Below are 19,967 nucleotides of genomic sequence, written 5' to 3' on the forward strand. Positions count from 1 at the left end.
ATGTGTTCCTGTATTTGTGGAGCTGGCATATCCTATTGCTGAAGTATAAGTGTTAGTGGTGGTTGCATTGTGATGTGTCTGGTACTCTAGTTTTCTTCTGTCCAGGAACTGGATCAAAATCTGGACTGAATTATTGTGTTGTAAAGCTTTGTGTAATATATCTTGTATATAAATAAAACTTTTACCTTTTTTTTTTTTTCCCCCTACATTTTAAAAGGCAGAAATGCTTCCAATACGGCATTTTTAATGTGGGCACTTTCAACTTTAGGGGGGTTGATTCTATTAGATGCAATCTATTTAGAAGTGTGAACCATTGCGGCCGCCAACATTCTCACTAGTGCTCGCTGCCCCATAGGGTGGTGAGCAATTTTTAGAGTTCCGGCTAACACCAGCCTGTGAAGGGTGTGCTATCTGGTGCCATTGCCAGCATTTAGACACCATTGGAATGGCACCTCACACCCATTGCAAATAATAGGATCGACCCCTAGAAATTAATACTGGCTAAAATCAGTAGCGGATTATGGTATGTTTTTGGTTCATTAACCTGTCTTTTTTTCTTTTCATAGTGGCTTACAGACTGAATCTCACATCATAATGTCTTCTGGCTGGGATAACAGTGGGACAAGCTTCTTCATGTCTAGCTCCAATCTCACACTAACAGAGCTTTTGGATTTAGGCTTTGTAGCTGCTATGCGTGGTAATTCTTCTCCCTACAGTCCACAGCTTGGGCAGTGGGACAGTAGGACATGTCCAAAGTCTGGAGGATCCCCACTCTTTATCAAATCCTCAGAATCAACATCCCAAGCAAGTGGAGGAGGAAATCTTTGGCTGGGAGTAGAGGATGTTGGACAAGCAGTGTGCAGGTCCCCACTCAATCCGGAAGGTCCCGTTTTTGAACAGTCCTCCTTGGCTTCTGAAACTCTTAATCAATTTAATAACTCAATAGTAGGTGTCTTCTATGGTGCAAAAGTATCCACGCCTAATAAGAAGGAAGATAGCTTGGAGACCTCTGACCTGTCAGTAGTAGATGTCACTATATCAAAACTGCAAGATTCAGAGGTAGTTGTCAGTGTAGTAGGACTACAGAAGTCTATTCCTCCGATGTGGGAGATCTCTGAAATAAATTCTGCTTTCGAAGACAACACTCCTTCATTAGATGTTTCCATTTCTGACTTGAGATTTCCAAATGGCTCTAGTGACTGTGAACCACCTCTTCCTGCCCAGCAATCTGCTACTCCTTTTGCCCAGTGGGTGGGCATCAAGCACAAGGATCTAGGGCGATCTTTTCTTCAACCTTTTAATTACCAGCGACAGTTAAGTGCTTCAGAGATCTCAATTACTAACTTGGCACCCACAGTCTGCTCTTTTAAGGTTCCTACAGTGTCCCCTAACAAGATGGACTGGCAGCTTGAGATGAATACTGGTGTACAGGCCACCTAAAGCAGAAGGAAGCAAAAATATTTGCTACATGATGGGTTTTTTTTTTTCTCTCTCTAAAGCTACAGTGCATTGCCCAGCATTCGCAAAGTAACTAACTAATGTGACACTGAATGCCCCAAGACTTTATTATATATATATATATATATATATATATATATATATATATATATATATATATTATTAAAAAATTGTATTTTTTATTTGGACTGAATCAATAAAGTATAACTATTAAACCTCATGGTTTTCATACATAAATCTACTTCCCCATGTCTCTGTATACACCCTATCAGCAATAAAAGTGTTTTGTAGGTTGTTTAAAATGTAACTTAACCTTCCTACACTAATGTAGGGGTGAGGGCAAAACAGAGGTTCCAAAACAGTCGTTGAACAGTACAGGTTTTAAGGATAACCATGACTAGGCACAGTTGCACTAACTAGAACCTTGGTCCACTTTATTTAAACTCCTGTTCTATATCCTTAAAGCCCAGACAGTTAAGGCCCATACACACTACAAGATTCTTTCCAATCTGGCTTTTTGGAATGGATTTTTTTTTTTAAACAAATTACAATGAACCATTTGCTTCAAAAGCTGGCAAATGGTCAAAAGCATCTGCATAGATGGATGTAACCAGTGTTGCAAGTAAGGGGGTACGGAGTGGTACGGAGTACCTGTAAGAAACATGTTGCAGGTACGCAGTACCACTTACCCCTGATCCACTGTCATTTCTATTTTCATTATAAGTCTAAATATAATGCATCCGCAGCCAGCCCACCCAGCGTTATGATTGGTGCTGTATGCAGCTACCGGCTACTGCTGATTTAGCCTGTCACACTGACAGGCATCAGCAGCACCGACAGCATGAAGAGCAGGCTCCACTATTGTAAGCACAAGCTGCCTGGCTCTCCCCCAAGCAAGAGCCAACCCACCCCCAGTCATTCCATGTTTCTCATTCCCTGTCTCCTGTGTCCACACCTCTATTGTCATTTAGTCACTCCTCTAGCTTTGTGTGACCACGCCCCCTGATGACACATGACCACGCCCATGTTTGGTTGAGGCTATCAGTACCACCAAGAAAAAAATTCTACTTGCACCACTGGATGTAACTAATTTTTCTAAATGATTTTTCCATGTTTAGAAACAAATGGTCAATTGAAATTTTTGGGTGCAAATGACCAGATATTCATTCCAACCAGCCAGATTGGATAATCTTCTAGCATGTATGGGCCATTAAGGTACAGATTTATCTGTCCAATCTATGGGGTGGGAGATAGTCTTGAGCAAGCTCACTGCGAAATGCATTTCACGTGAGCGGTGGCATCCTGTGTTGAGATCTGATGTGTTTTTTTGTTTTTTAGCTTAACTTACCTAGCTTTAGTGGTGCGCAAACTCCTTGCCCTCCAGTCACGGTGGTCCAGTGCTTGTTACTTGGCCAATGCTAGCACTGATTTGACTGCAGCAAAGGGGTTGAGACGTGGTGTACAATACAGCAGGACATGCAGGCTTAGCTGCATGGCAGTGTCAGACTTGAGCAGATCGCTCACACAGGGGACATAGGACATCTCCTACCCCTGCTTGTGAGTTCCATAGGACTCGGTATCCCAGCCTGCATCCACCAATTGTTTTCTACCACAAGGTGACAGGCTCTGCCAGGATGCTACCCGCACCTGATCTCCCTGGTTACCAGCAGTATTTATAACAACAAACCGTGCCTTTTTTATGATGGTGATATTTATATAGCACTTTTCTCCCAATAGGACTCAAAGTGCTTTACCATTGTCTTTACAGCTCAAAATACAAAACAAGCTTAACAGTAAATATCCGTAAAATGCTTTAGTAAATAGGTATGTCTCTAGTCTATTTTTAAAGGATTCTACAGTTGGGGCTTCTCGCACTGTGTGAGGAAGAGTTCCATAGAGTTGGAGCAACAAAGTTGAAAGCTCGACACCCCTGCTGCAGGTACCTTGGACCTTGGTCATGTAGGGCCTTGAAAGTGAGTGATCCAATCGTGAACAAATTCACAGTTTTACAGGTAGCCAGTGAAGGGAGTAGGGAATGGGAGTTGTGGCAGGAGTGGGGCTGGTTAGTTAACAGACTGGCGGCTGTATTTTGTACCAGCTGCAATTGGTGCAAATCTTTGGATGGGAGACACAGGTAGAGAGCATTGCAGTACTCTAGGCGGATTCAGGAGCAGGGGGGGGCACCCGGGCACGTGACCCCCCCCCCCCCCCCCCCCCGGCTTTCCAATGAGTCTGACCCCTTGTCGCTAGCCCCCTGGGAACTGGAGATATCGTCTGGCAAACCTGGAACGTTTTCCCCATAGGATAACATGGGAACCATTAATTCCAACCTCCCCCATCCTCTTCTGATGGCTGCCAGTTCCCACACTGGCATTCCAGAAGCTTGTAGTTGATCTCGTTCGAACCCAAATTGCTGGACCTTCAATCTGATACCAGGTCCATATCGGTCAATTGGTTCCAGAGATATTGCGCTAAACCCCCCTTTTTTTTTTTTTTTTTTTTTTTATAAATGTAATTTCCTCTACCTTCCCATGGCAGGCGAACACATGGGTTTCCTCCCTTATAGGTAGACATCTGGAAAGGAAAAGAAAAGACACTGCCCCTATATAAGTTCCGCCCCCTAAGGCTCTGTGTCTTTTTTTTCCTTTCCAGGTGGACAGGAGGCTTACCCTGTGAAAAGGCTGCTGGTCTCCCCCACTGCCTAGTGCAGCAGGGGTTTAGGCCCATGGTGAGGTAGAGGCGTCCCGCTACCTAGAGTAGTTGGGAGCCTGTCTGCTAAGGCGTCCCGCTGCCTAGTGCAGTTAGGGGCGCCCTGTATAGTCATAACCCCTGGTACTGACTGCGCTGGGATGTGCCTTAGAAGCCGGGCGGCCGGTTTTCAGGGCGTCCCCTTCTGAGAGCCAGGCGGCTGGGATGCGAGGCGTCCCCCACCTGGTAGTCGGGCGGCTGGTTGCGGTGTCCGTCAGCCGCGTGTATGTCTCTGTAGTGCCGGGGCGCGCGAACCGGCGCTGGGATATGACGCGGACGGACGCTGCGGCGTCTGACGTCAGCGGGGGGGGAGGACGCCGGAGAGGGCTGCGGCGGTGAATGCGGGCGGTGTCTGGCATCATAAGAAGGCGCCCGGGGTGATTCGTGTTTACACGTGGAGAGCGGTGCATTCGTGGAGGCTTACTAACGCTGCACTACAGAAATAAGAATAGATTCAGCAGACTGGTAAGGTCCCAACGCAGCTGCGCTGCAGGGATTCTTTCTCTCCTATATTGCTTTGGCTGATTATGACTGTCTCTTGCAGTATTGCTAAAATGGAGGAGGAGAGAAGGCAGCCATCTAAGTCAGGGTAAGCCTAGGAATGAGGATGTAATTTTTTTTCAGTTTTTCGTTTGGTTTTAAAAAATAAAAAGGGGAGAAGTTGTTTCTATTGGCTACTGATGAGTGCATTACTGTATGTCTAGGTCTGAGACGGGCAAGGAGAAGGCTGAGGCCAAGGCAAGACACAAGAAGCGGGCTGCTAAATGTGTCCTTTGTGATAAAGACCTGTCAGATAAATGCACAGGGTCTGTATGTGATAAATGCAAAAGGCCGCCTATGTTGGGGCCGGATCAAATGAAGGACCTGGTGTCCATGTTAAGGACTTCCCTGGCCGATACCTTTGTCACAAAGGATGACCTAGCAAAGATGTCCCTTAAAAGGCCCAGGGAGGTGTTATCAGAGGATTCGGATGGTTCAGAGAGCCTTGCGGTAGGGGCTGATGATGACGTAGAGGAAGGAGAAGTCGTCCAGGAGAAGCCAGATCTAGGCTTTAATCCAGACCTGCTGGAAAACTTGCTGGGCTTGATCAATAAATCTCTAAACATAGAAGACCCTCCATAGGAGGGCAAGTTGCAGGACTTATTATTTAAGGACAAGAAAAAAAGGGCCAAAACCTTTCCCTTGTCTGAAGCATTGAAGGAGGTAGTTGAAGAGGAATGGGCCAACCCTGACAAAAAGGTAGCAGCCCCGGTCAGGGTGGCAAAGATGTACCCCTTTGAGGATAAGCTCATTAAGCATTGGGAGGTTGCGCCCAAGGTGGACGCCGCAATTGCGAGAATATCTAGAAAAACTACTCTTCCGTTGGAAGATGCCAATATCTTTAAAGATAGTATGGAGAGAAAAATGGAGATTACCCTTAGGAAATAACATGTGACATCAGGGACGGCGATTAAAGCCTCCTCGGCAATTGCAGTGACCTCTAGGGTTCTGAGGTCATGGTGTCAGGATCTCAAATCCGATTTACTGGATGGTATCAAAAGGGCCGAATTGCTTAAAGTAGTGCAGAACATGCAGGTGGCTATTGAATTTGTCTGCGATGCATCTTTAGATGCAGTAAGGTTATCAGCAAGAGCTAACGCAAGTACAGCGGTAGCAAGGAGGGCCCTATGGCTGAAGCCCTGGACGGCTGACGCCCAGTCCAAAAACAAATTGGTCTCTTTGCCTTTTCATTGTGAATATCTCTTTGGTGCCAAACTTGATGATATTATCTCTAAACTCTCTGGCGGGAAATCAGTATGGCTCCCGCAGGACAAAACAACAAGAAAACCCTTTAATAGGTTCCAGCGTTTTCAAACCCCTGACCTCAAAGAGGCCAGAACCTATAGGCCAGGTAGAGGGTATAGAAGGCCTTGGTTCGGGAACAGAGGTTCCTTTCGAGGTCAGCGAAGCAAAGAGGGCAGATTTGGATTTCGTAACCTGTCCCAATGACGCCAGGTGCAGGGTCGGAGGCAGGCTATTGAAATACCAGCAGGCTTGGCTCCGATCTACGCAGGACAGGTGGGTCCAGGAGATAGTTTCCAGCGGATACCGAATAGAGTTCATCAAGCCACCGGGAAACTGGCAAGAAGTTTCTCCAATGCCAAAGTGCCCGCAAGAAAGAAAAGCTTTATTAGACAGCTTAAAGACAATGATGGCTCAAGGAGTGGTGGTGAGGGTCCCGGAGGATCAAGAAGGCCGGGGGTGGCAGTCCCGGTTCTTCGTAGTAAAAAAAGCCTCGGGGGGCTTCAGGACCATTCTGGACCTGAGGAGGCTGAACTCATTCGTACATGCAAAAAAATTCAAAATGGAGTCGATACGGTCCATCCTACCAGACATAAGGCAAGGTTCGTTCCTCACCACCATAGACTTAAAGGACGCTTACCTGCATATACCCATATATGCAGACCACCAGAAGTTCCTAAGATTTTGTCTCGGGAGAGTCACATATCAGTTCACAGCGCTCCCATTCGGACTCTCCACGTCCCCAAGAACTTTCACGAAGGTACTAATAGTTCTTATTGCCAATCTCAGGCAAGAAGGGATAGCAATCTGGGCATACCTAGACGACCTTCTGATAATGGCCAGTACAAAAGAGCTAGCCCTGAGACATACACAGAGGGTGATGCAGTACCTAGAAAGACACGGCTGGATCATAAACGTGGAGAAGAGCCAACTGAGACCGTCAAGGTCAGTAAAGTACCTAGGGGTCATGATAGACACCGGGTCAATGAGAATAACCTTGACGGAGGAGAGAATAGAGAAGTTAAGAAAGGAGGTCAGAAGCCTTCTGGCAAGACAAGCAGTAAAATCAGCAGACTGCATGAGGATTCTAGGTCTAATGGCGGCAGCTCAGGACACGGTCAGTTGGTCAAGGTTCCATACAAGGTCCCTGCAAAACTGCTTCCTGTCCCAATGGGATGGGGACGGAAAGAATCTGAATCAAAGAATCATCCTATCAAGGGGCGCACTGGCAGACCTCAGATGGTGGTCGGACACAAGCAAATTCCGCCGAGGAAGGTCCTTCCTAGAGGAGAATCAGGTGGTTCTCACAACCGATGCCAGCAGTACAGGCTGGGGAGCGGTCTACGCAGGGGAAGCAGCTCAAGGAGTATGGAAAGGTGCAACCAAGAGGCTACACTCCAACCTAAAGGAAATGAGGGCAGTCACCTTGGCCTGCATGCATTTTCAACATCGACTATATCAAAAAAATGTGCTAGTCAGGTCAGACCACCAAGTTGTTGTGGGTTATGTAAACAAACAGGCATTGGGAGCCACGGGCATGGCAAGTAGATGCTCTATCGGCATCGTGGGGAAGAGGTCTACTGTACGCCTTTCCACCATTCCCTGTGATTCCTCGGATTCTCAGCAAACTACAGAGAGAACAGGCCACCGTGATAATGATCCTACCGTTCTGGCCGAGGAGGTCCTGGTTCCCCAGGGTAACAACGATGGCGGTGGAAGCCCCATGGTTTCTGCCTCAGGAGCAGGACCTGCTGAGGCAAGGAAAGTTCATCCAACCACAGCCAGATCACTGGAGATTAGCGGCGTGGCTACTGAGACCAGAACCTTGAGGGGTGAGGGGTTCTCAGTTAGAGTAGTGAATACACTGCTTAAGGCCAGAAAAAACTCAACATCAAAGACCTACTATAGGATCTGGGAGGCCTATGTGAGGTTCTGTAGAGGTAAAAATAGAAACCATACGGACATTTCTACTATTTTAGAATTTCTTCAAGGGGGTTTGGACAAGGGTCTATCTGTAAGCTCCCTAAAGGTACAGATCTCAGCAATTAGTGCTATGCTGGATTCCAGAATAGCGGAAAACCATTATATACAGAGATTTGTGCAGGCCATAAAGAAGATAAGGCCTGTCTTTCACAACCCTATTGCACCCTGGGATCTCAATATGGTACTGAATGCTCTGACAGACGAGCCTTTTGAACCCTTGGACAAGGTACCCATGAAATTTCTGACGGCGAAAGTGGCTTTCCTGGTGGCCATCACATCTGCCAGGAGGGTGTCAGAACTTCAGGCACTCTGGGCCGAGGAGCCATTCCTAAATTTCTTCGAGGAAAAGGTAGTTTTGAGGACAAACCCTCATTTTCTGCCTAAAGTGGTGTCCCAATTCCACATGAATCAAGAAATCGTTCTACCCTCTTTTTGCAACAAACCAGCTAATGCCAAAGAAGCCAAGCTTCATAAATTAGATGTCAGCAGGGCCTTGAAAATTTACCTTCAAAGAGTGGAATCTGTGAGAAAAACCAAGAGGCTATTCTTAATATCAGAGGGTAGGAACAAAGGACTGGGAGCCTCCAAAGCCACCATTGCAAGGTGGATCAAGAACTGTATTTCGGAGGCATATAAAGTAAAAGGGGTGGAACTTCCGAAAGGCTTAAAGGCGCATTCCACCAGAGCTGTGGCTTCATCTTGGGCCGAGAAAGAGGCGGTCTCATTAGACGAATTATGTAAGACAGCTTGTTGGGCGTCGGCTCATACGTTTACCAAACATTATAGGGTAGATGTGGGATCTTCTAGTGATGCCAAGGTGGGCAGAAGGATCCTAAGCGCAGTTATTTAAAAAAAAAAAAGAAAATGAGAGGAGGCTGAAGCTCAGTAAGAAAACTAAGTGGAAGACCTGAACACGGAGTGAAGTTAACTCTTGGAGTATCCTTTTTCTGTTTTTCCTTTATTTATCTTCTCTGCTGACTGATTAGTGTATCACTGCTTTATTGTATATTCTAATTTAATTGGATATTTTGTTGCCCACCCAGTGATTAAACTGCTAGGGTATTACCCATGTGTTCGGCTGCCATGGGGAGGTAGAGGAAAGTACGGATTCTTACCGGTTAATACGCTTTCCTCTACTCCTCCATGGCAGCGTATTTCCCGCCACTTGTGGGACAGTATATATTAACATTCAATTACTGTATGATATTTGTTAGTTTATTGCTGCTATGAGGTAATAGTGTGTAAGCTTGATAATTGAAAGACACAGAGCCTTAGGGGGCGGACCTTATATAGGGGCAGTGTCTTTTCTTTTCCTTTCCAGATGTCTACCTATAAGGGAGGAAACCCATGTGTTCGGCTGCCATGGAGGAGTAGAGGAAAGCGTATTAACCGGTAAGAATCCGTGCTTTCATACCTGTTCATGTCCTTTTGAGGGCAGATTACTCTGGAGCCAAATGGGACAAAAATCATTCGAAGCCCACTGAAAAGTTCTTTTGAAAAGTTCTTCAATACTTGTCTCATGTAAATGGGTCGGTTGGTTCCAAAGATATAGCCGGTTAAAGGGGGGGGGGGGGATGGGGTGACTTTCTCTCCCCCCTCACAGCAGAAAATGCAGGGACTGGTGTAAAAGGGGCCAACCCAGGAATGCATTTTCTGGTGTAAAAGGGGTATTTCAAATAGACGGGACCTGCAGTACTCTGAATACAGCAGGGCAGACTCCTGCAGAGAGTGTCCCCCCAGTTACTGCAAGCATGTATTCCCCCCCTTGGCAATGAGCATGTAATCCCACATGGCAACGAGCATGGAACTTCTGGCAATGAGCGTGTAGGTAAGCAGCACTTATGTTGCATAATTTTTAATAGGCATTATGATGTTTGGCATAATACGTAATGGACATAATGGCATGTAACTTAACGTGTAATGGACATTATGGTGTAAATTTTAATGCGCGCCTTTGGTGTGCAATGTCCCTGTTTATGAAGCATATTGTGAATTTTGGCTCAGTGTGGCATCATGTGTAAGGGGCAAGTACAATGGGATCTAGTATTTAGTTGCATATGGTGTGGTACCCTAAAATCAAGGACATGCCTCCTTTTCAGTGGTCACACCCCCTTTTCCGTAGCGTAGTACACAACTACAGCCTTCACTTTTGTCGCCAATGTGGGCCTGTGTACTTTAAACGTCAGGGCCTATTTTTAATCCCATTTCCACCCTCTCTGCTCTCCTCTCTTAGCATGTACAGTACACTGGCACCACTAACACCCCCCCCCCCCCCCCCCTGTCATTTTCTCCTGGATCTGCCCCTGGGCGTGATGATATAAATGCATGAATGACTTTAGGCAGGTCTTCTGAGGGAATTAAGTGCGGGATGTATTAAAATACATCGCTGCGAGGCCAGTGCATATGTACTAACATATGTGGGTGACAGAGGCCCCCCGCGATACCTATACTGTGGTGTGCGGGGGGGGGTCTCCATCATCTCCCTGCTGCCTGCTCCCCCACCCCCCCCTTACGCCGCTAAGCAGGCTGTCCCTGGCGCCTCCTCTTCCCCCCCCTGCAGCTGGAAGGATGTCCGGCTGCTTTACTAGGGGGAGGTGGGGCTGGACCAGGTAAGCCAGAGGACCTGGACCAGGAAGGGGGAGGGGGGGTCGGCGGGTTTGCGGTGAAAAGAAGCCTATAGGGTATCGCCAGCCAAAAGTGGCGATACACTACAATGCGGTATCGTGCCGGCGGCGTTTTCATACATAGGAAAATGCAGTAAAACTGGGGGTTTACCGCATTTTCCTCTTAGTACATACGTAAATAAACGTACTACAACTAATACATCCCGTCCTAAGTGATTGATTCTGGCTATATTCCTTAGATGACAGAATGAGGATTTGATTGTGGCTGACACCTGATGTTTAAGTGTCAGGCCACTATCCAGGACCACACCAAGATTCCGCACATGATCAGAGTTTTTTTTTTTTTTAAAAATTCGAAGCCCACTGAAAAGTTCTTTTGAAAAGTTCTTCAATACTTGTCTCATGTAAATGGGTCGGTTGGTTCCAAAGATATAGCCGGTTAAAGGGGGGGGGGGGGGGGATGGGGTGACTTTCTCTCCCCCCTCACAGCAGAAAATGCAGGGACTGGTGTAAAAGGGGCCAACCCAGGAATGCATTTTCTGGTGTAAAAGGGGTATTTCAAATAGACGGGACCTGCAGTACTCTGAATACAGCAGGGCAGACTCCTGCAGAGAGTGTCCCCCCAGTTACTGCAAGCATGTATTCCCCCCCTTGGCAATGAGCATGTAATCCCACATGGCAACGAGCATGGAACTTCTGGCAATGAGCGTGTAGGTAAGCAGCACTTATGTTGCATAATTTTTAATAGGCATTATGATGTTTGGCATAATACGTAATGGACATAATGGCATGTAACTTAACGTGTAATGGACATTATGGTGTAAATTTTAATGCGCGCCTTTGGTGTGCAATGTCCCTGTTTATGAAGCATATTGTGAATTTTGGCTCAGTGTGGCATCATGTGTAAGGGGCAAGTACAATGGGATCTAGTATTTAGTTGCATATGGTGTGGTACCCTAAAATCAAGGACATGCCTCCTTTTCAGTGGTCACACCCCCTTTTCCGTAGCGTAGTACACAACTACAGCCTTCACTTTTGTCGCCAATGTGGGCCTGTGTACTTTAAACGTCAGGGCCTATTTTTAATCCCATTTCCACCCTCTCTGCTCTCCTCTCTTAGCATGTACAGTACACTGGCACCACTAACACACCCCCCCCCCCCCCCCTGTAATTTTCTCCTGGATCTGCCCCTGGGCGTGATGATATAAATGCATGAATGACTTTAGGCAGGTCTTCTGAGGGAATTAAGTGCGGGATGTATTAAAATACATCGCTGCGAGGCCAGTGCATATGTACTAACATATGTGGGTGACAGAGGCCCCCCGCGATACCTATACTGTGGTGTGCGGGGGGGGGTCTCCATCATCTCCCTGCTGCCTGCTCCCCCACCCCCCCCTTACGCCGCTAAGCAGGCTGTCCCTGGCGCCTCCTCTTCCCCCCCCTGCAGCTGGAAGGATGTCCGGCTGCTTTACTAGGGGGAGGTGGGGCTGGACCAGGTAAGCCAGAGGACCTGGACCAGGAAGGGGGAGGGGGGGTCGGCGGGTTTGCGGTGAAAAGAAGCCTATAGGGTATCGCCAGCCAAAAGTGGCGATACACTACAATGCGGTATCGTGCCGGCGGCGTTTTCATACATAGGAAAATGCAGTAAAACTGGGGGTTTACCGCATTTTCCTCTTAGTACATACGTAAATAAACGTACTACAACTAATACATCCCGTCCTAAGTGATTGATTCTGGCTATATTCCTTAGATGACAGAATGAGGATTTGATTGTGGCTGACACCTGATGTTTAAGTGTCAGGCCACTATCCAGGACCACACCAAGATTCCGCACATGATCAGAGTTTTTTTTTTTATGCCCCCCCCCCCAGCGTAAGACCTGTCCGTTGGCTATGCTGTCGTCTTGTCCTGTGATTTATCATCAGGACTTCTGTTTTATCTGGGTTCAGTCTTAGCCAACTGGCACTCCTCCACTCCTGGAGCTCAGCTAGGCAGCTATTTAACGTTGTTATTGTGTTATCAGTGCCTGGAGCAAAGGACATGTACAGTTGTGTATCATCTGCATAGCAGTGGTAGACCAGGCCATGACGTCTGATTATGTCACCCAGTGGATGCATGTATACTGCAAAAAGCATCAATTTAGCTGACAAGTGTGGCGTGACAATTCGGGACACGGTTCCCCTTATAACGCACACAATGCAGATAATCATCCTACTTTGCCAGTTAATACAATAGTAAGACTATGCAAAGTATGAAATGTATATTATGTGTCACTGTTTATACCAGTGATCATTTTTTTTTTCATTTTACACACGCCGCATTCTTTAACTCTTTGTAATAAAAGACTACTAACACATGAACCCCGCCACATATCCTTTTTCAATTTGTCTCTTTACGTCTTATATGTTTGCTTTTACATTCTCACAGTATTTTATTTTGATAAATCAATAAGTTATATTTTATCTCTTCTTTGTGTACCGCCTATAGATATTTTTCTATTTCCCCCCTTGAACTGACAGCACTTCACCTTTGTTTGTTTGGTGTGAGCCTGTGAGGTGTCCTACAGAGTAAGGTACAGAGGGACAAACACAGATTTTTTTTTTTTTATGTATGTATTTAATCCCCACCCCCCTGCAGTCACCCATTGACCAAGTTTATACAGCATTTACTTGTTTTGATAGTGTAATATTCTCCCGTGTGGCCAGTAATCACAAGTGCAAGGGCCCCCCCCTGAAGGTCTAATCCGGCACTATCCCAGAGTGTGACTAACCTCATCATCCACTCACTGATCATCTCATGGCTTGACTACTGCAATGTTCTCCTCACTGGCATTGCTTTCTCACAACTGGCTCATCTCCAATCTGTCCTTAACGCTGCAGCCAGGCTTATCTTCCTCTCCCGACGGGCCACTTCCTTCAACAAAATCTACACTGGCTCCCATTATCCTACAGAATCCACTTCAAACTCCTCACATACAGGGCCATATCTAATGCCACTGCTTCCTATATCTCCAACCTCATCTCCATTCATACTCCCTCCCGCCCTCTACGGTCGGCTGATGACTATCGTCTCTCCCCTACCCTGATCACTGCGTCCTATGCTAGAGTTCAGGACATTGTCTGTGCTGCACCCCTTCAGTGGAACGCACTCCCTCGCTCTATTAAACTCTCCCTGACTTTGCAAAGCGTCATACGGCACTGAAAACCCATCTATTCATCAAAGCATACCCTTCTGCTGCTTAACTTAGTCCTGAGGCTTGTCCTTGACACCTGCCACATGCCTTCACCATCTCTTCTTAAATCCTATCAAGCCACCTCCCACCTGCTTGCACCTCATGTAATCTGTCTGTCTCCCCCTTCCTACTAGATTGGAAGCTTTTCGGAGTAGTGCCCTCTTTTCTTCACATTTCACTCACAGCTCTTCCATACTCAAACAGTGACCATCTTTGCCTGCATACTCCTCTCCATCTTTGGCCTCCAGCCCCTAGTAGCACATTGATCAAGTCCTCACTACTTGCATTTAAGCTGTAATGTGTATCGAATTGTGGCATTCATTTTACCTGTACTCTATTTTGGTTTATTTACTGTAATGCTGTGAAACATTTGTGGCGCCTTATGAATAAAATGGAAATACAGGTTGAGTATCCCCTATCCGAAATGCTCGGGACCACGAGTATTTCGGATAGGGGAATTTTACGGTTTTTGGAAGAATTTTTTTTTTTAGCATACTTACCTGTCCCCTGATGGTGTCCGGTGGTCCTTCGGCCTCCACGCAGTCCCCGGGCGTCCACAGCAGGCCTCCGGCATCTTCTCCAGGCTCTCCAGCGGTCCCAGGAATGCATTGCGCGAGTGTGCGCGCGCACCGGTGACGTCACCGGCGCGCGCACACACTCGCGCAATGCATTCCTGGGACCGCTGGAGAGCCTGGAGAAGATGCCGGAGGCCTGCTGTGGACGCTCGGGGACTTGGTAAGTATGAAAAGAGGGTTAGGGGGAGTAAAAAAAAAAAAAAAAATCCGAATTATTCCAAAAACCACGGTTTTTGGAATAATTCGGATACGGGATGCACGGATACGGGATACTTAACCTGTACAACTAAGGTGGTAATAAACACCCAGAAGTGGCAACAATAAATAAGAGTTTATTTCTCTACGTGTTCTGCTGTGACCATGTAAAGCAAATGGTTGGAAGGTTAAATGTATAGCATATTGTGACAGAAGGGGAACAAAATATCTGGTCCAATGAGTTCTGACAATATTGAGATGAGATCCATTAAATAGAGCTTACAAATAGTCTTGTAAGTGGGGAAAAATACAAGAGAAACTTCAAAGAGTAATGTAGTGTACACTCGGTGCGATTCGACTAACTTTCTATTTGATTTTGACGCTTTAGAAATCTATCGGTTTTCAGACACATTTAATAACTAGTCACACTCTCGTTTGGTGAAAACCAAACAGAAAAACAGACTGTGCACTACAATGATTTGTCTGACCCTGCAGTCAGATGTGACTTCCCTTGAACGCCCCCTGGGCTTTCCTGGAGTGATTCTGTATGATTTTGTGCTATTTTTTTTTTTTTTGCATAAGATATCGCATACAATTGATCAAGCCACGATCGATTGCATGCAATATGTTATACAATTGTACCATAGATGTATCTGATGGGCTAGATTAGGATGCTAGAAATGGTTCAGCACTAGCGAACTGACACTCATGGGACATCGGATCGTCTGGAAAACGAATACGATTTGCCACTTTACAAACCATAGCGGTCTGAAAGGTCTGCTTTGCATGAAATCATGCAAACTCATTGTGTATGGGGCCTATTAAGCTGTATACACACCTACAGATATGTCTAGGGGAAAGAAAAATTTGGTAATGTATGAGAGCTACGGACAATCAATCATTCAATCCCAGGCCCTTATTCTGGTCGGTGCGGCCAGAGCCGCATACGGGGCTCCGGCCGCACCAACCAATCCCCGCCTACTATACGGATCGCCACGGCCGTCCGTACACGGACGGCTGGCGATCCGCAAGAAAATGGTGGGGCGTACGCCTCCACCATGGTGGGAGCTGCCCCCTGCATTCGATGGTCGGCGACCATCGAAGGCAGGGCCGCACGCCCCACCAGGTCCCGCAAGCTGAGACCACACGGACAATCGTCCGTGTGATAGCTTGTATGGGGGCTGAGAGCTGACATCCGGCGACGTCAGCTTTCCGCCCCCATCACTGGCGTCATACCCTCATTAGCATGCATACGCCCCGCGTTTGCATGGGAACGCCCATGAAACGCGGGGCGTATGCATAGGGAAATGAGGGTATGAAGCCCCTCACGCCCCTATACGCCCCCTTTGCGGCGGACGACCTACGTCTGCGGCGAATTGGGCTGCACATGCGCAGATTGACCTCTGCGCATGTGCAGACTAAAAACATCGGCGGTACGGCCGCACGCGGGCCGTACCGCACGATTCTGAATAAGGGCCCCAATGCTGAGAAATTGACAAAAACAATTGTTTGGATTAGTTTGTTAAATCAAATGGCTGCAACTAATTTGCAGTGTTTGGGAGCAAACCTTTGGGTCTCGTGTTTCTATACATTACCAGATTTTTGTTCCCACCAGGAACTGTAGATTGGACAGAAGGTGTATACCCAGCATTAGTTATTTACCCCATTTTTCTATCATTTGGGAAAGGCAGAGGTTCCCAAATGTGGTCATCAAGGCATCCTAATGGTCAAGTTTAAACGTATTCATGTTTGACCACAAGTGATATAGCTAGAGCTGTAGCAAGTGATATAATTAGAACCATGGGTATCTTTAAAACCTGGTCCATTGGGATGCCTTGAGGATTGTGTTTGGGAAACTCCAGGCAAATTGTAGCCACTTCCTATTAAAACTAGGGATTCTTAGTGGAAGAAATGTATATCTAGAAAAATAAACAAAATGGAACTGTGTATCTGCCCTATATCTGAGCTGCAAAATAATGTGACCCTTTAAGCCAGGCATGTCCAAACTATGGCCCTGCAGCGGTTGTGAAACTACACATCGCAGTATGACTTGCAATAGCTTTACCATTCCCTAATAGCAAAACTGTGGCAAGGCATGATGGGTTTCACATCAGCTGGCGGGCCATAGTTTGGCCATGCCTGCTTTAAGCCCTGAACAAACAGTAAGATATTGGCTAATGGCCAATGTTTTACTAAGCAATTTTGAAAAGATGCTCTTGAGATTTTGTCTAGCTAATAGTCTATGATCTAGTCAAAATTACCTTGCCTGCACATTATATGCAAGGAGATATTGACTTAATGTCAGTATCTAACAATGAGGACGATACAAGGGGAGATTTAAGCTTAATTTTGAAAGGGGCTTACACACACACCGCGATATTCAGCCACTTTCTGAGCGATTTGCCATAATCGCTCAGAAAGTGGCTATCGCTGTGTGTGTGTAGCCCCTACAGCGAAAGGGATGTGCGGCCCTGCAGGACCACGATACATAACAGACCTGCATGGCCTTCTAAACATTCAGCTGCTCGGGGCCCCCATGATGCCGGAGACGGCTCCTACTGGCAGGTGAGCACATGGAGCAAGAGAAGCGTGGAAAGCACCACGAGTACTGCCCCACACTGGAAGCATTCCATCTCGGCGCCCCAGCGGCTGAGTGAACGCTACAAGGTGTGGAGCTCGGGCAGTGATGGCTCCGGTATGTGCTGACCATTTGCTGGGCTCTGTACATGCTGTGCAAGTACTGGGCACATTGCTGGATATGTGGCTGCAGTGTAGGATAAGGTGTATCCTCTGTTCTTGGTGCAAGGCTTAGTGTGCAGTGCGGGGCATAGTATAGGATGGGTGCAATGCAGGGTGTTTGGGTGGGGCATTATATCACTAACATTTATGTTTAACCATTTATGTTTAAGGGGGGGGCAATATTTCACCAACTTTTATTTATTTGGGGGGAGGGGGCACTATTGCAACACTGGCCCCACCGGATTAAGACCGAGTGAGTCGCACATTTAAATCGCTGCGTGATCTACACACACAGCGATTTACATGCAGTTTGAGGCATTTTCTCAGTGATTTAGTAAAATCGCTCACAAAATGCCTGAATATCACCCTATGTGTAGGGCCCACTAGAAATAACCGATATTTAGAAAATACTTCACTAATTTCACCTTCAACCTATGGGATGACAATTGGGTGTAAGTGGACCAGTCTTTTAATAAGAACAGGTGCATATCCTGCCATGAACAAAAGAAGATATCTGAGGACTTCAGGAGTTGATGCTTATCAGCATGAAAAGGGTTGTAAAAGAAACACTATAGTGTTTGGGCTCCCACTCCCTGAGTCAGACAGATTGTGTACAAATACTGTAGATACAATTCCAGACCATTATTACCTTCCCTGAGACAAATATAATGGGAGATTTAGCATGAAAGATTTCAAATCTCTCACAGAAAGGGTTTAGGTGACTTCAGGGGAATAAAAAGAATATTCAAATTTAATAATGGGTTGTAATATGGAATGGTCTATAATAGAAAAATAAACTTAGAAAAACGCTGTGGAGTCTGTCCTGGTTCCCAAAATACTGGGGACAAGGTGAGTGGGGCTCCCTGTATTTTAGGGACCAGCTCCGGTTCCCAAAATCCAGGGAACGAAGTGAGTGGGGATTCCCTATATTTTAGGGACCAGGCTCGAGCCGATCCTGGTTCCCAAAATATGGGGGCCAAAGTGGCTGTTATGGAGCAGCCCTGTGTTCTTGAGACAGTTCTGGTTCCCAAATACAGGGGAAAAAAGGCACCCCAGGTCTGGCATGAAGCCAGATGCTATCCCCCTGCACCCCTGGGCGGTGGGTGCAGGGTTGATAGCTTTTTTAAACAGCAATATTGTTCTTTACAGTAGGACTACAGGTCCCAGCAAGCCTGTCCCACATGCTGGTAATTGGGAGAACCACAGGTACCAGCAGGTGGGGCATTAAAGGGCCGTTGGTACCTATAGCGCCCTGTAAAAGGAATATTAAAATAAAAACACAACAGGGCTTCTGTGGTGTCTTCACCTCAGGGCGGAAGCCTTTTCAGCTCTTTTGCATGGCTGCTGCTGCCTCCCAGGGCTTCAGCCTCTTCATCGGTGTTCACCTAGGGTTGGCGTCCTTTTAAACTCTTTTGCAGGGCCGCAGTCTTCCAGTACTTGGTCTTCAGGAGCTCTTCTCTGCTCCTCCTCCGCTGGCTTTTTTTCTTTCTCCGCTGCGGACGATGGATGAGGGAGACCTGGGCCGCTGCCCCAGGGGACCAGGGCAGCTGCCGCCGCTGTGACCAGGTCACCAGGATAAATTTTGCAGATTGAATGGTGGGGGAGGGGGGTGTCGGAAGTGCCGCAGGTGGGGGAGGGGTCAGGGGTGCCACAACGCCCACTCAGAAGCCCTGCTCATCTTCCCACACCACACATATGGGAGATGTGCAGGAGCTTATGAGCGACTAAAATTATCTGACCCATCTGTTCTGAATCGTGGGCATATTCAGAACGGAAGGACCATGCATTTAAATTGCTGTGCCCTTCTTTGTACAGTATCTAATGTATTTATATCCTTCTGGAGATATGGCCTCCAGTACTGAACACAGTACTATAGGTCATACCAATAACCTATACAGTGACATTGCCAATATACCCCAGAGTGCAATCATCAATTTACATTTTCTAATTACTTAATCAGGGATCTGTGGGGGATGCTATGAGTATTATCTTGGTTCACTATATTTAACAATGAATGATTAGTGGTTTTTGAGATCATTCTTTATGAACCCCAATATGTAAACTTTTTTAAATTTTTACCACATGTATTGTAAGCTTTTTCAAATGAGATGGCTCAGAACACTTATTAGGAAGTATACATACATAGGATACATTTTGTGGAATCTTATGTGGTTATTGCATACAATCTTTCTGATTTTGAAAATATATTCAATAGGGACATATTCGGAACTTAAGTCACAAAATTACTTTTACCAGCTTAATGAGAACAAACCTATAATCTTAATCACAAGCCACTCCCCCAACACATTTAATACTGGCCTTTCATTAATACATAGTGTGTACCTGATATCCAGCAAGAAGCTGGCATGAAAGGGGTCGAGAACCTGTGAGCGCCAGAGGATATATAATTTTCATGAGAACATTATGTGCCTGAGGAATTCTCGCACTGCTATTTCTGGCAGGTTACTACAGTAAAATGCCAGAAACAGCAGTGCTAAACCTCTATTTCAGTAAAGGTAGTCCCAGTCTAGCACTAATAGATTATGACATGAAGCCTTAGTAACACTGCATTACATAACATTTCAGACACTGCTAGGTCGAGACCCCCTAAAAACACACCCACAGCTTCAAA

At 46.4% G+C, this 19,967-nt stretch overlaps 1 protein-coding gene across 1 annotated transcript; it reads left to right on the plus strand.

Moving 5' to 3' along the window:
- The first annotated feature begins 561 nt into the window (after nt 1-561).
- On the plus strand, nt 562-1,579 carry LOC146007118 (uncharacterized). Its single transcript, XM_083145496.1, has one exon. It carries the CDS (start codon nt 595-597, stop codon nt 1,438-1,440), a length of 846 nt encoding a protein of 281 aa, XP_083001622.1. The 5' UTR covers nt 562-594; the 3' UTR covers nt 1,441-1,579.
- The last annotated feature ends 18,388 nt before the right edge of the window (nt 1,580-19,967 follow it).

The sequence above is a fragment of the Crinia signifera genome, chromosome 6 (genome assembly GCF_055691185.1).
Source record: "Crinia signifera chromosome 6, ASM5569118v1, whole genome shotgun sequence".
Classification (NCBI taxonomy): Eukaryota; Metazoa; Chordata; class Amphibia; order Anura; family Myobatrachidae; genus Crinia; species Crinia signifera.

Coding starts and splice junctions, on each gene's coding strand:
- LOC146007118 (XM_083145496.1), top strand. CDS start 595: ATGTCTTCTGGCTGGGATAACAGTGGGACAAGCTTCTTCATGTCTAGC.